Source organism: Balaenoptera musculus, chromosome 1 (genome assembly GCF_009873245.2).
Source record: "Balaenoptera musculus isolate JJ_BM4_2016_0621 chromosome 1, mBalMus1.pri.v3, whole genome shotgun sequence".
Taxonomy (NCBI): domain Eukaryota; kingdom Metazoa; phylum Chordata; class Mammalia; order Artiodactyla; family Balaenopteridae; genus Balaenoptera; species Balaenoptera musculus.
In genome coordinates, this window is record NC_045785.1 from 137,528,972 (window position 1) to 137,544,070 (window position 15,099).

The window sequence follows — 15,099 nt, forward strand, 5'->3', positions numbered from 1 at the left end:
TAATATAGTGAAGTAAAATAAAGCTATTATAAAGCAAAGCTATACAGACAAAATCTCACCCAGAAGCATATACATATACACTCACAAAAAAAAAGGAAAAGGGGAAAAATTAATATATCCTGCTCCCAAAGTCCACCTCCTGAATTTGGGATGATTCGTTGTCTATTCAGGTATTCAACAGATGCAGGCACATCAAGTTGTTTGTGGAGTTTTAATCCGCTGCTTCTGAGGCTGCTGGGAGAGATTTCCCCTTCTCTTCTCTGTTTGCACAGCTCCTGGGGTTCAGCTTTGGATTTGGACCCGCCTCTGCGTGTAGGTCGCCTGAGGGCGTCTATTCCCCACCCAGACAGGACGGGGTTAAAGGAGCAGCTGCTTCGGGGGCTCTGGCTCACCCAGGCCGCGGGGAGGGAGGGGTACAGAGGCGGTGGGGCGAGCCTGCGGCGGCAGAGGCCGGCGTGACGTTGCACCAGCCTGAGGCGCACCGTGCGTTCTCCCGGGGAAGTTGTCCCCGGATCACAGTACCCTGGCAGTGGCGGGCTGCACAGGCTCCCGGGAGGGGCGGTGTGGAGAGTGACCTGTGCTCGCACACAGGCTTTTTGGAGGCGGCAGCAGCAGCCCCAGCGTCTCACGCCCGTCTCTGGGGTCCGCGCTGATAGCTGCGGCTCGCGCCAGTCTCTGGAGTTTGTTTAGGCGGCGCTCTGAATACCCTCTCCTTGCGCGCCGCGAAACAAAGAGGCAAGACAAAGTCTCTTGCCTCTTCGGCAGCTGCAGACTTTTTCCCGGTCTCCCTCCCAGCCAGCTGTGGTGCGCCAACCCCTTCAGGCTGTGTTCACGCCGCCAACCCCAGTCCTCTCCCTGCGATCCGACCGAAGCCGAGCCTCAGCTCCCAGCCCCGCCCGCCCCGTCGGGTGAGCAGACAAGCCTCTCGGGCTGGTGAGTGCTGGTCAGCACCGATCCTCCATGCGGGAACCTCTCCGCTTTGCCCTCCGCACCCCTGTGGCTGCGCTCTCCTCCGTGGCTCCGAAGCTTCCCCCCTCTGCCACCCGCAGTCTCCGCCCGCGAAGGGGCTCCTAGTGCGTGGAAATCTTTCCTCCTTCACAGCTCCCTCCCACTGGTGCAGGTGCCGTCCCTATTCTTTTGTCTCTGTTATTTCTTTATTCTTTTGCCCTACCCAAGTATGGGGGGAGTTTCTTGCCTTTTTGGAGGTCTGATGTCTTCTGCCAGCGTTCAGTGGGTGTTCTGTAGGAGCAGTTCCACGTGTAGATGTATTTCTACTGTATCTGTGGGAAGGAAGGTGATCTCCGCGTCTTATTCTTCCGCCATCTTCTCTCCTCCCCCCCACTCGATTCTTATATTTAGTTTTCTTAGGAGAACCCCAAGACTTAAAATTTTATTTTCTTTTCCTTTCTCTGGTAGTTACATCCTTCAGGGATCAGTCCCATATTCTAAATGATGTTATGCGTTAGTGTTTGTGTGTTTTTGTACACGTTGTGTAGGTGATATGGGTTGGGAGCTTGTGAGAAATTGTAAGTGTGCTTACAAAGAAGCAAGTTGAGTAGAGTTATTACTTGACACAACAGACCAAAATCTCTCTTGCTTCTCTTCTCTCAAGCAAAACTTAGATTTTTCTTTTTTACTTTGATCTTTTCTTAAACAACCTCACCCAGGAATGAGAGAGATTTTTCTGATGAAAAAACAAGCCTTTCCTTTCCTACCAATCAGCCCTTTGTGAACCTCAACCCCAGTCTCCGCCTCCCTTAGATACTATTTTTCATCAACACACCTCTCCTCTGGGCCAAATACTACAAACATGAGGTTATTTATTGCCCCTTGCTAAGCTGCATTTCTTAACAATTCAGCTCCATTTCTCTTTTCTGTTCCTTATTTGTTTGGACTCTAGGTTGCAAAGTACAAAGGATTATTGACCTGGTTGGAAAAATACCGGTTACCTTTCTTCTGTAAAACCGACTTGTGTTTCCATTACATTCTCTGTCAGGAGTTCCTCAGTTTCGTTAAGTCCCCAGAAGGAGGTAAGCACGCGGGTGTGTGTGGGGAGAAACCTGGGCAGCTAGGTTACACAGCATCCTGTGCCTGTCAGTCCTACAGTAAGGTACAAATACGGGCTGCCTTCATAGCCTTAGATGTACGGTTGGCTCAGGCTGTGTTGTGGCGAAATCTTAGGCTGAAAAATCGGAACCAAGAGCAACAAGCAGGAGTCTGATGGGCTGGGCTGTTTGTCTCACTGCAGCCAGAAATGAGAGAGTTAATGACGGCCAAATTCCTTACAATATGTTCAGAATCAAAGGTAGCACCACCTTCATTGTTCTCGCCTGGCCTAAGCCACCATCATTTCTCACCTGGCTATTGAAATCATCTCTGAATCAGTCTCCTCACTGCTGCTCTTGTTCGCCTGCTCCCAGCAGCCAGGGTGAGCTTTTTAAAACTTCCGTTAGTTCATGTCACTCCTCTGCTCGCTGACCCTCCCCACCACCACCACCAATGGCTCCCATCTCAGTGTGACATCCAGCGCCCCTAAAATGCCTTCCCAGGTCCTGGAGATCTGGCTCCATTACCTTTCCGACCTCATCTCCTGCTTCTCTCTTGCTCACTCCATTCCAGCCAGATTGGCCTCCCTGCAGTTCCTCAGACATAGGGACACATTCCCATTTCAAGGCTTTGCACTGGCTGTTCACTCTGCCTGGAACGCTCCTCCTCCAGTATTCACATGCACCTCCCTTCACCTCAAGTCTCTGGGCAGTTCTCACCTCCTCATTGAAGGCTACCCTGACAGCCCAAAGCCCACTCATCCAACCCCTGCCCTAGCTCTCCCTACATCCTCCTTTCCTGTTTCATTTTTTCCTGTAATGCTTATAACTTTCTTTCTCACTAGAGAATGTATTTACTATACTTATTGTTTATTGTCTGTCTCCTCTGCTAGAGTATAAGCTCCTTGAGGGCGGGGATTTTTGTTCTGTTTGTGGATGTATCCCGAACACCTAGAATGGTACTCGGCACTTAGTAGGCATATAATAAATATTTGTTGAAAGAATGAATGAATAAGATTTCCATCTAGGGTTGATTTGACAACTTGATTCTCAGCTCAAGTAGCCAAAGGAAAAAGGAAACCAGGGAACGTTAAGATTTGGGAGATCTCACTGAGTAAAATGTTGTAACAAATCGCCCATTATACTCACCTTCCTCCTTCAATATATTGATATGTATTGGGAACATCGCTGTCAGGTGGGGTCCATAGAAGGCAAGGGGCCTTCGTTGGAGGGTAACTTTGATCTGTGAATTGTACACATACTTCTGTGTCCATCCCATGTCATTGATGAATGTCACTAGAGGGTCTGGTGCCTAGCTTCAAAAGCACCACATAATCAGGGCCCAACTCATCTCACCAGTCACCATTTTTCCTCACTCACACTGAGCTAATGGGGGTCTGGCCATGTGCAAGGCTGAGAGAGGGACCGGGGGAAGAGCTCATTCTCAGTTTCTCACCATGGACTTTTCCTGACAGCCAAGATGATGAGATGGAAAAAGGCAGACCAGTGGCTACTCCAGAAATGCCTTGGCGGGGTCAGAGGGATGTGGCGCTTCTGTACCTACCTCAAGGGTAGTGCAGGTGGGTTCTTGGGGTTGTTCCTGGGGCCTTTGCAAGTTTTTAACAGCTTCCAGGATCCTCCGGAGCACTACTAACAGTTCTGTATGTCTGTGGTGAATACAAAAAATATATTATAATGCAGTTTGGGTAAAAGTCTTTGAAAACTGGGGTCCATCGTGCAGGTTAGGGCAAAAGCAATCAGAGTCCCTTTCATTCATTCATTCATTTAACAATGTTTACTGAGCACCACTGTACGGCAGCCACTGTGCTTGCAGGTGGGGATAGAAAGGTGAACAAGAGCCATAAAGTCCCTGCTTCCCAAAGCTGCCATGACAGTGGGGAGACAGAGAAGGAACAAGTCCATAAGTAAATCCCTGTAGCAAAAGGTTGGGGTGTCCTGCTTTCTGTTCTATTGGGTCCAGTAGTTGGTGAGTCTAGGAGGCTGGCAGTGAGCACTGGCTGACATTCCAGTTCAGCATCATTAAATTTCAGGGAGGAACAAATCCTAGTTTAAAGGTGAAATTCTGGATCTCCAGGGATCAGGCAGGGAAGAACTAGACCGACTGTCTTACAGTTTGTCACTCAGACTTCAGCCTGGCAAAGTTGTGAAGCAGGGAATGTAGTCTTTGGCACCTTTTGGCTCCAGTGTCCTTCTGCAGGCTGCTCTGGGCCATGATCTAGGAAATGTTCTTTTACCCCCGATCTTTATTTTTTGGACAAAACCTAAATGTCTAATGATTTATTCCCAGAGTCTCGTGGTTTTCCCTAAACTGACAGTTTTTCTAACAACCAAAAAAAACTCATGAAAGACTCCTATCCGTTAAGTCCCTTATTTCCGTGCCTCCCATCAGTTCCTGCATTAGGACGTTTCTGGAGATGATGCCTTAAGCCAAAGGAGTGGCTGAAGGTGATGTTGGAGGCACTAGAGCAAGCTGGTGGGTGGGGGTCGGGGGATCAGAGGTCACATGCAGATGCAGCCACTGAGGGGCAAGATTGGGGTGCAGCTCGGTGCCTATCCTATCCTGTCCGACCCGTAGGTGAAGAGCTGGTGGATTTCTGGATTCTTGCTGAGAAGATTCTGAGCATAAATGAGATGGACCTGGAAGTGAGAGACCACTACCTGTCCCTCCTCTTCATGCTGAAGGCCACCCATCTGCAGGAAAGCTCGCGGGTGGTGACACTCTGCAACATGAACATCAGTAAGAATTATAAAGTATATCTGAAGTGAAATCCCTGGGAGATATAAGAAAAAATCAATCCAGTGTCTGATAGTCCTCAGTCTCTTGCCTTGCAGACTGCTACCCTCTCCATCAGGGATATCAGTGGGAACCCCAACCCTAAACAGGGAAGGGCTTGAGAGAGACCAGTTGTCTGAAGCTGGTATGTGCCTGTTCCTGAGATAGTACTTGTCAGTGAAGAATGGCTGGCAAGAATGAAGGGGAATTGGGACAGGGTAATTGAACAGCTCCTGCACTTCTAAGCCTGCATGGCATGTTTTGTTTTGTTTTGTTGTTGTTGTTTTGTTTTATTTTTCAATTGGGATTCTTGAGAACAAACTACAGTCCACAGGCCAAATGCAGTACATGTGGCCTATGAGCTAAGAGTGTATTTGTATTTTCAAAGGCTTAAAAAAGAAGACGGTGCAACAGAGACTATATATGGCTCACAAAGCCTAAAATATTTACTATCTGGCTCTTTACAGAAAAACATTTGCCAACCCCTTCTCTAGAACATCAGATTCATTCCAATGTATTCATTTATTAAGTGAGAAGGCATTCCTAACCCAAATACAAACGTGTTCCAGAAGATTCACTGTTTGGGCTTAGTCACACTCCTCTTTATTCAAATAGATAATTGAGAACTGATGACATTAAAACCAGGGCTAGTTGGGATTTTTTCAATTTGTCCAGTCCAAACTCTTTCCTTCAGTCAGATCTAACTTTGAGAAATCCCATTCAGAGGTACATGTTTCCTGTTCTTGAACATGTTTTCGTGTACCTCTTGCTTTTCTTTACAATAACTTTCAGTAGTCTAAAAAGTAACTTGAGGAATCCCACAAAATGGTTATTTCTCTGGGGAAGAAGGAAGGTAATCAGAGTAAGGGGTCACTGTGTGCTGAACAAACCCTAAAAATGTGTTCACTATATATCTGACCTGTCTACACCCCAGGATTGCGTGAGGAATGAATGAAAGGCTATACACAAAAACATTTGGAAAAATTCAAAAACTTCACCATCCCACATCATTTTCATCCTGTATCTTTCTTTCCAGAGGCCCTTCTGAACTTTTCTCTCTGGCATCCCAACCAGTCAACCACCAGGAGGGAAACCCTGAGCCACATGCAAAAAGTGGCTCTGTTCAAACTCCAGAGCTATTGGCTCCCTAACTTTTACACCCACGCTAAGACGATCATGGCCAAGGAGGAATCCTGCCAGGCTCTAATGCAAGAATACGAGACTCGCCTGTACAGTATCTGCTATACCCACGTAGGAGGGCTCCCTCTGAGTATGAGCATCAAGAAGGGCCATCACCCCCAGAAGCGGTACTCGAGCAGGAGGGCCAAGAGGAAGATGTGGCACTTGATAGACCATGGCTCTTGGTCTCTGGAAGTGGATACCAATCCAGATACCAACACTTTGCTCCCCCAGGAGCTGTTTCCTCAAGGCAAGTTGGTTATACAAACGCCTTCCCCGAAAGAGACCTCTTCAAAGGAGAGAATCATCAGTTCTCACGAAAAGGATATTCTCTGTGCCAAGAAGTCCAACGTGAAGAACAAAGCCAAGAGCCACCTCCACATGGAGGGCCTTATTGAGACATCATTCTCTACCCACCTGAGGACTGTCACCCCCATTATCAATTACTCCCCCCACATGACAATCAAGAAGGCCGTGAAGCAAAACCTCTCCTTGGGGTACACCCACTGGGCCTTGTGTGCTGATGCCTGTGCAGGGAGTCCCTTCCGGGACCATCTGAAGAAGCAAAATTTGAAAGTGGAGGTCCAACTCCTGGACCTCTGGCAGGACCTGCACCATTTCCTCAGTGTCCTGATGAGTAACAGGAAGACTGGGAAAGCCATCTTTCGGCACATGCTGGGCAACCGGATCTGTGAGCTCTACCTGAATGAACAGATTTGTCTACGCCTACCACTAAAATCCCAAACCATCAAAGGCCTGAAGGAGCTGCTGCCGTCTGGGGATGTGAACCCCTGGATTCCCAGAGCCCAGAAGGAGATCTGCAAGGTAGGCCATACCTCACAGAAATGGGTTGGTATCTGGAAGATTAGGTCTTCTGACTGACCAAAAATCCTATCTGGTCCTCTATCCTGGCTAACTTAATGATATAAGAACCCACACAACCCTTTACATATTGAAGAGCTGGTTGGTTGATCTCTTAGGAACAAGTTATATAAATTCCCAAGAAGCAGCTAAAACTCCAAAGTAGGATGAAGGCGGAGGAGTAGTCTTCATTTCCCCCTTATACAGAGTCTCCCAAAACTGTGAACCTCGAACTGTTCTATTGAGGGAAGTTTTAAGAACTCTTTTCTAAACCTCATGTACTGAAATACAGGGTCTCCCTTTCCTAGACTAGCCATCACGGAAATGGCCAAGTGGGAGGGTTTATTCTTATCCCCAAACATTAGATAAAAGCACGGGACTATCCTGGTGACTCACAGGAAGTAATAGTTTGATGATTGTAAGTCAAGATATTGGCAGATAACAAATGGTGGAGCCAAATTGGGTAACAGATGAGAGCTTAATAAAAAGGCACTACTTACAAAGGAGGGTAGGGAAACCACAGTGGATACCCCGTGCAATACCCCAGGGCCAGTAAGGGTGGGCCACCTTCACCACTCTTAGGTCTGAAGAGTGGAAGAGAGGGAGCAGTTACCAGAACCAGGAGATAAAGAGCTGTGGAGAGTAGAGCACTTGGCAGGAGCTGTGATTGTCAGTAGAGGGACGTCTGGAAGGATCGGGGGGAATAGGTAGTCCAAGCTCACTCTCCACCTTTTGTTTCCCTTTTCCTACCAGCTCCGGATATATCCAATGAGAGGTCAAGGGAGTGTGTTGATGTGTCCATACAGGTTAATTTCCCCAGGCACAAGCAGGGTGAAGAAGGGTAGAGAGTGGATCTGGAGGGCAATGGCTATAAACAAAAAGCTATTTGGCACATTATAACATATTTACCTGATAAGCACACTCATTACCTCCTTTGGGCTTCTTAGCACCTCCAAGCAACAGACAGGGTAGTATTATTGCCACTATTGTACAACTGAGGAAAATGAGACTTAGAGAGGGTGTGTGGATTAGCCCAAAGGCACGCAGCAGGATAGCAGAGGAATCAGGGTCAGAATCCAGGAGTCCTTGGCTCTACGTCCAGCACAATTTCTAATGCACTTCAATTATCCAGGGTTGCACATCTGGGATGTGTAGGGATGAGATCAGTCCAGTGGGTCCACAGCCAAAGCTGTTTGCACAGTTCTTGAGTAGTAGAAGCTCCAGAGCCGTCCTCCCTCCCCTCCCTTCCCCACCCTTTGTAGAGGCATTTGGGGCTAAAGGCTTAGATAGGCTTTGCTTCCTGGAACAGCAAATCCACACAGTAAAGCTCCCTCTCTAGGCCTTTGGTCTTCAGCAAAGATATTGAAGGTATTTGTGTTATCGATAATGCTGGACTATCACCGTTTCTAAGATTAAAGATCTTGATATCATCTATGACTCTCCTCTTTGTCTCACACTCACGTCTAGTCTACCAGTGAATCCAGTTGGTTCAACCTTAAAAATGTATCCAGAGTCTGGTATTCCTCCCCTCACCCGTTACAACCACTCTCATCCAAGCCCTGTCCAAACTCGCCTGGATCACTACAGTGGCCTCCTATCTGATGCCTCTGGGTCTGCTTTTGGCCCTCAGCAGGTTTCTTCCCAGAGTGACTGCAGTGATTCTGCTAAAACATAAACTATGTAATTTAACTGAAAGTAAGTAAAAGAAAGTCAGTGAGCACCTTGAAAAGAGATGGCTGTCTCCAGTAAAAGCCAAAGCCTTTGCTAAAACCAACAAGGTCTACACTATCTGTCCTCTGCCTCTCCTCTCTGGCTTCATCTTCCTCTGCCTCCGTGCTCATCACATTGGCCAAGCCAGACACACCCCTAGCTCGGTTGTGCTGCTCCTGCTGTATGTAACGTGCAGATGCCTGCACGGCTGAGTCCCCCACTCCCTCAGGTCTTTACTCAAGTCATCTCAGTGAGGCCTTCCCTGCCCACGTTATATAAAACTTCAACCCCGTCTGCATTTTACTTTTCTCCTTAGCACTTATCACGATCTGGATCAATGCATCCATCCTTCCTTACATACATACATAGATACACACACTTTGTGTGCATGCATGTATAATACACGTAGAATCCTTACAATGCACATGTATGCATTTGTGTATACAATGTACATCTATCACATACACATATAATATACTTGTACTATATTTCAAATAAATACACTATATATATGTTATGTATGTTATATATATTGTGTTATATATATGTATATATAAATACATATATATTTAACTTAATTTGCTTATTTTCCTTCTCCCTATGAGGGCAGAAGTTTTTGTCTGATTCGTCAGTACTGTCTCCACAGCATCTAGAAAACTACTGGCAGTGCAGTGTTCAGTTCTCAATAGGGCTAATAGACAGGCAAATGTCAACAAACATTTGTTGAATCAATCAGTCCTAGTTGGAGATGGCCCTTCTTTGGGCTTTGTCACAATCTTTTCTGGTCTGAGACACCTGTCTCGGCGAGAACTCTGATTTTCATCCATCTGTTCAACCATCCTCCAATTATACAATCAGCTTTTGTTGAATGCTGATAGCATGCCAGCTAATATGTCTATATCCTGACTTCTGACTCACTGATGTGGAAACAGAGTCCACGTGGAATAGAGGAAAAGGGTTTTAAGTCCTGGCTCTGTCACCATTTGGCTAAGTGGTCTTGAACAAACTTGAAGTCAAAATTCTTTAGTTTCTCTATGTCTCTTTGTCCTCAGATGTAAAATGAGAATTGGGACAAAATCATATTTTGTTATTATATTTTTGAATTCAATAAGTTAATACTTATGTTGAGGATACTATACTGTAAAAGGTAAATAACTAGAGAGAAAAGGGTGTGAACCTGGAAGACAGAACATCAGCCTTAAAGTCTGCTCTTGGTTCTGTCCAAAGAGGGGAAGATTGAGAGATGGTGCTGAAGATGTCTGGGGTATGCAGTTTCATAGACACTGGCAGGAGACCAGGTAGGATGACAAGAAATTAAACTAAAATTTCCTTAATTAAATAAAATCTAATGGAAAATAGATTCATAGTTACCAGGGGCTGGGAGGAAGGAAAATGGGGAGTTGTTGCCTAATTAGTACAGAGTTTCCATTTGGAGTGATAAAAAGTTTTGGAAATAGACCGTGGTGATGGTTGCATAATGATGCATGTAATTAATGCCACTGAATTGTACACTTAAAAATGGTTAAAATGGCAAATTCATGCTATATATATTTTACAACAATAAAAAAGTTTCTTTTTGAAAGAGGGAAAGTAAGATTAAAGATACGAAGGACACTGAGTTTTAGTGAGGAGAGCAGACAGCAGTGAATTTGAATTCTAGTTTCTCCACTTTCACATCGTTTGATCTTAGGTAGAAGGCTGCTGGGCCCCTTTGATCCTTGTCTCCTCATCAGTACAATGGGGATTATAATGGCTCCCTCAAAGAAAGACACTGTGTGTATGGTGTTTGGCAAGTAGTAGTACACAAATGTTCATCCTCTTATAACCCTTAATCAGAACCATCGAACCTTAGAATAGGACGACGACCTCGAGTTTCCCTCAGCCTCCCCTCTGTTTTTACAGATGATAGAGCAGGGTCTAAGGTCCCACTGCTGTTTCCTGACAAGTGTGGAGCCAGCGTCCAGATTCCCTCAGTCTACTGCAGAGTCAGCAAACTTCAGTCCGGGAGACAAATCAGCTTACCTCCTGTATTTGCATAGCCAGTGAGCTAACAGTGGTTTTACATTTTTTAAATAGTAGAAAAATATCAAAAGAAGAATGCAACATGCCACATGGGTATTATATGAAATTCAAATTTTAGTGTCCATAAATAAAGTTTTATTGCAACACAGCTGTGCCCGTTTGTTTACATGTCGTCATGTGCTATAACTACACAGTTGAATCGTTGCAACAGAGACCGTTTGGTCTGTGGCCCACACAGACTAAAATATTTACTATCTAGCTCTTTACACACTCTTCTGAGGAGAGGCCAAAAAGGTTTAGCAAGTGATGGACAAACTCAATTCTGAAGGAAACTCTAATACATTCTAACAAAAAAGAGTTATAGAAAAATAAAAATACGTCAAATTTTAAAAAGCAATCATGGGGTTTTTAGATATTGTTTGATTTATTATTTATTCCTATCATTTTGCTTCATGTCTGATTATTTCTTCTAATGGAAAATGCTCTATTAAGCATTGTTTTTTATGAAATCAACTTGATCATTTATTCATTAGTTGTTAGATAGAATCATAAATATTTTATTTCCTTCCTTCAACTGACTTCGGGTTCTGTTTGTTCTTCTTTTTCGAGTTTCTTTATGTACAAAATTATATTGTTTATTTGAGATTTTTCTTGTTTCTTGAGGTAAGCCTATATTACTATAAACTACCCTCTTAGTACCACTTTTGCTACATCCTATAGATTTTGGTATGTCATACTTTCATTTTCACTTGTCTTCAGGTTTTTAAAATTTCTCCTTTGATTTCTTCATTGACTCAATAGTTGTTCAGTAGCATGTTGTTCAGTCTGCACACATTTGTGATTTTTCCAGCTTTCTTCTCGTAGTTGATTTCTAATTTTATACCGTTGTGTTGGAAAAGATGCTTGCTATGATTTCAATATTATTAAATTTATAGACTTGTTTTGTGTTTCAACATATGGTCTATGATTGAGAATGTACCACATGCCCTTGAGAAGAATGTGTATTCTGCTCATTTGAATGGAATATTCTGTACAAATCGATCAAATCCATCTGTTCAATGTTTCATTTAAGGCCATTGTTTCCTGGTTGACTTTCTGTCTGGGTGATTTATCTACTGATGTAAGTGGGGTATTAAAGTCCCCTACTGTTACTGTGTTGCTTTCAATTTCTCCCTTTGTGTCTGGTAATGATTGCTTTATATATTTTAGTGCTCTTATTTTAGGTGCATATATAATCATTGTTATGTCCTCTTGGTGAATTGTCCCCTTTATCATTATACAGTGTCCATCTTTTTCTCTTGTTACCCGTTTTGGCTTGACGTCTATTTTGTCTGATATGAGTATAACTACATCTGCTTTCTTTTGGCTGCCATTTGCTTGGAGTATCATCTTCCATCCCTTCACTTTGAGCCTGTGTTTGTCTTTAGAGCTAAGATGAGTCTCCTGGAAGCAGCATATAGTTGGGGCTTGTTTTTTAATCTGTTCAACCACTCTGGGTCTTTTGATTAGTGAATTCAATCCATTTACATTTAGGGTGATTATTGATAATTAAAGACTTAGTACTGCCTTTTATCTTTTTTTTTCTTATTGCTCTGTATCTCCATTGTTTCTTTTTCTGTGTTTTTCTGTCTGCCCTTTTAGTTTGGTGGTTTTCTATGATGTTTTCCTCAGTTTTCTCTCTCTCTTTTTTTTTTTTTTTTTTGTTTCATGTCTCTGCTCTAAAATAATGTTTTGTGGTCACCATGAGGTTTGTATAAAACGTCTCATAGATGATATAGTCTTTTTTCTGCTGATAGCATCCTATCTTGCTTATAAGGGTTCTGTCCTTTTCCTCTTCCCTTTTTATGTTTTTGTTGCCTCAAATGATCCCTTTTTATGTTGAGTTTATTACCAAACTGAAGTAGCTATAGTTATTTTTACTGATTTTTCCCTTTGACCTTTATGCTATAATTGTGTTTAACAACATATTATGATATAGAGTTGCAATTTTCTGATTCTGTCTATTTATCACCTCACACAAAGTTTTTTGTACTTTTATCTTTTCGTTTCAGGTAGAAGAGCTCCTTTCAACATTTCTTGTAAGGCAGTTCTCGTGGTGATGAAATCAGTTTTTGTTTGTCTGGGAAATCCCTTATTTTCCTTCATATCTGAAGGATAACTCTGCTGTATAGAGTATTTTTGGCTGGCAGTTTTTAAGCTTTCAATATTTTGAATATGTCATTACACTCTCTCCTGGCCTATAGATTTTCTGCTGAGAAATCTGCTGGTCACCTGATGGGGGTTCCTCTGTAGGTTACCATCCATTTTTCCCCTGGCTGCCTTTAAAATTCTTTGGCATTGAGGATGATTTTTGGTTTTTTTAACATCTTTATTGGAGTATAAATTGCTTTACAATGATGTGTTAGTTTCTGCTTTATTACAAAGTGAATCAGCTATACATATACATATATCCCCATATCTCTTCCCTCTAGTGTGTCTTGGAGAAAGTCTTTTTGTGTTGAGGTAATTAGGTGTTCTCTTAATTTCATGGACTTGTATATCCAGCTCTTTTCCCAGGTTTGTATTATTTCTTTAAATAAACTCTCTGCTCCCTTCTCCCGCTTTTCTCCTTCTGGGATACCCATTATCCTTATGCTGCCCTTTCTAATGGATCAGATAATTCTTGTAGACTTTCTTCTTCCTCTTCTCCTTCTCCTTCCTCCTCTTCTTTTTCTTCCCCTTCTTCTTCTTTTTCTTCTTCTTCTTCTCCTTCTCCTCCTCCTCCTTCACCTCCTCCTTCTCCTTCTCCTTCTTCCTCTTCCTCTTCTCCCCCTCCTCCTCCTCCTCCTTCTTCTTCTTCTTCTTCTTCTTCTTCTTCTTCTTCTTCTTCTTCTTCTTCTTCTTCTGCTTCTGCTTCTGCTTCTGCTTCTGCTCCTGCTTTTCTCCTTTTTCTGCTTCCCCTTCATCTTTTTCTCCTTCTAGATCTTAGTTCTCTTTCCTCTTCTCCCTGTATCATTTCTAGATTTCTGTCTTCGACCTTGCTAGTTCTCTTTTCCATCTGGTTGGCTCTATTTCCAGTGCCTCCTAATGTATTCTTCACCTCATTTACTGAGTTCTTCAGGTCCCGAATTTTTGATTGGTTCTTTTTTAGAGTTTCAACCTCTTTGGTAAAGTATTCCTTCTCTTTATTAATTTTATTCCTGAACTCATTGAACTGCTTTCTAAGTCTTGTTGCAGCTCACTGAGTTTCTCCATGACAGCTATTTTGAATTCTCTATCAGTTAAATGGCAATATTTCATGACTTTAAGTTTGGTTTCTGGAGAATTGTCGTTTTCTTTTTGTGATACCGTGTCATTGTGTTTTTCATCCTGCTTGGTGAGTTGTTCCTTGGCCAGTGCATTTGAAGTACCAAGCATCTTTCTTCTTTAGGTAAAGCTTTTTAACTTGATTCTAACAATTCAAAAAGTTAGTAATTAGAGGCTTTTCTTTTGTTTTTTAGTAGGTGGTGCTATAGCACAAGTTTTTGTCTTCTTTTACCTGAGCAGCCTCTGGCTGTATTTGAGAATTGGCACTTTTCATCCTCCACCACTTCTGCTAGAGTTGTCACTGGTGCCCTCATGGTTGCTGCTTGTGACTCTGAGGTTGCTGCTGCCTTGCTGCTGCCAGTGCCATTGCTGTCATGGGCATCACCCCCTGAGGCACTGGGATGTTGGGCACCTCCACTGTGTCTGGGAGAACCTGGATCATGGGCTTAGCGACTGGGAAGGAGGGGAGAAAATGGGGTAAGAGCTGGTGATGTGGGTGCCTCTGCCAGTCCACCCACACCCCCAGCTCTAAAGATCTGTACATCTTTAGATGTACAGATGTGTGGAACCCTTCAGCATCCTGACGTGTTGGGCAGAGAAATATTTGTTGAATTATGGATGTTTTACTGGTTGTAAATTGAAGGAGAGAGGTAAAGAGAGCGTCTCATAATGCCATGATGCTGCCGTCACCACTCATAAATCTTTGAAAACAGAATAGACATTAATAGGATAGTCATTTCACAAGTCTATTTTTCATATTTAGTGTAGATACTTAGAGCTTATCCATTAGTCAATAACACTATATTACATTTTATATTGCTATTATTCAATCACTGAGTTGAATTCTTTCAGGAATATACTTCACTTTGGTTACCCCCAGGAGTCTAGGAGATCTGATAAAGTTACTAACTCATACTCTTAAACTCACTTTTAGCAGCATGACTTGGGCAGTTTGTGGAGACAATCTTACAATCCTTTAAAATTATTATTGGCAACTTATTGCCTGCAAAATAATGTCCAGACTACTTACCAAAGCATTCAAGTCCCTCATGTATGGTACCAACCAACCTCCCCTGCCTCATCCCTTGCCACTGCCCCATCCCTGAGCTCTTTGCAGGAATGCTACACCTCAGTCATGCCGGAGTACTCATCATTCTCATACTTACATACATACATACATCCCTTCTCTGTGTCTTTTCTTAA

General features: G+C 43.4%; 1 protein-coding gene across 1 annotated transcript in view; it reads left to right on the forward strand.

Moving 5' to 3' along the window:
• Positions 1–15,099, forward strand: part of LOC118880314 (regulator of G-protein signaling protein-like) — a 97,962-nt gene that overhangs the window by 21,008 nt on the left and 61,855 nt on the right. The window contains 3 exon segments of the mRNA XM_036823968.1: positions 1,901–2,030; positions 4,642–4,803; positions 5,876–6,843. Of these exon segments, the coding sequence (XP_036679863.1) occupies positions 1,901–2,030; positions 4,642–4,803; positions 5,876–6,843 (1,260 nt within the window).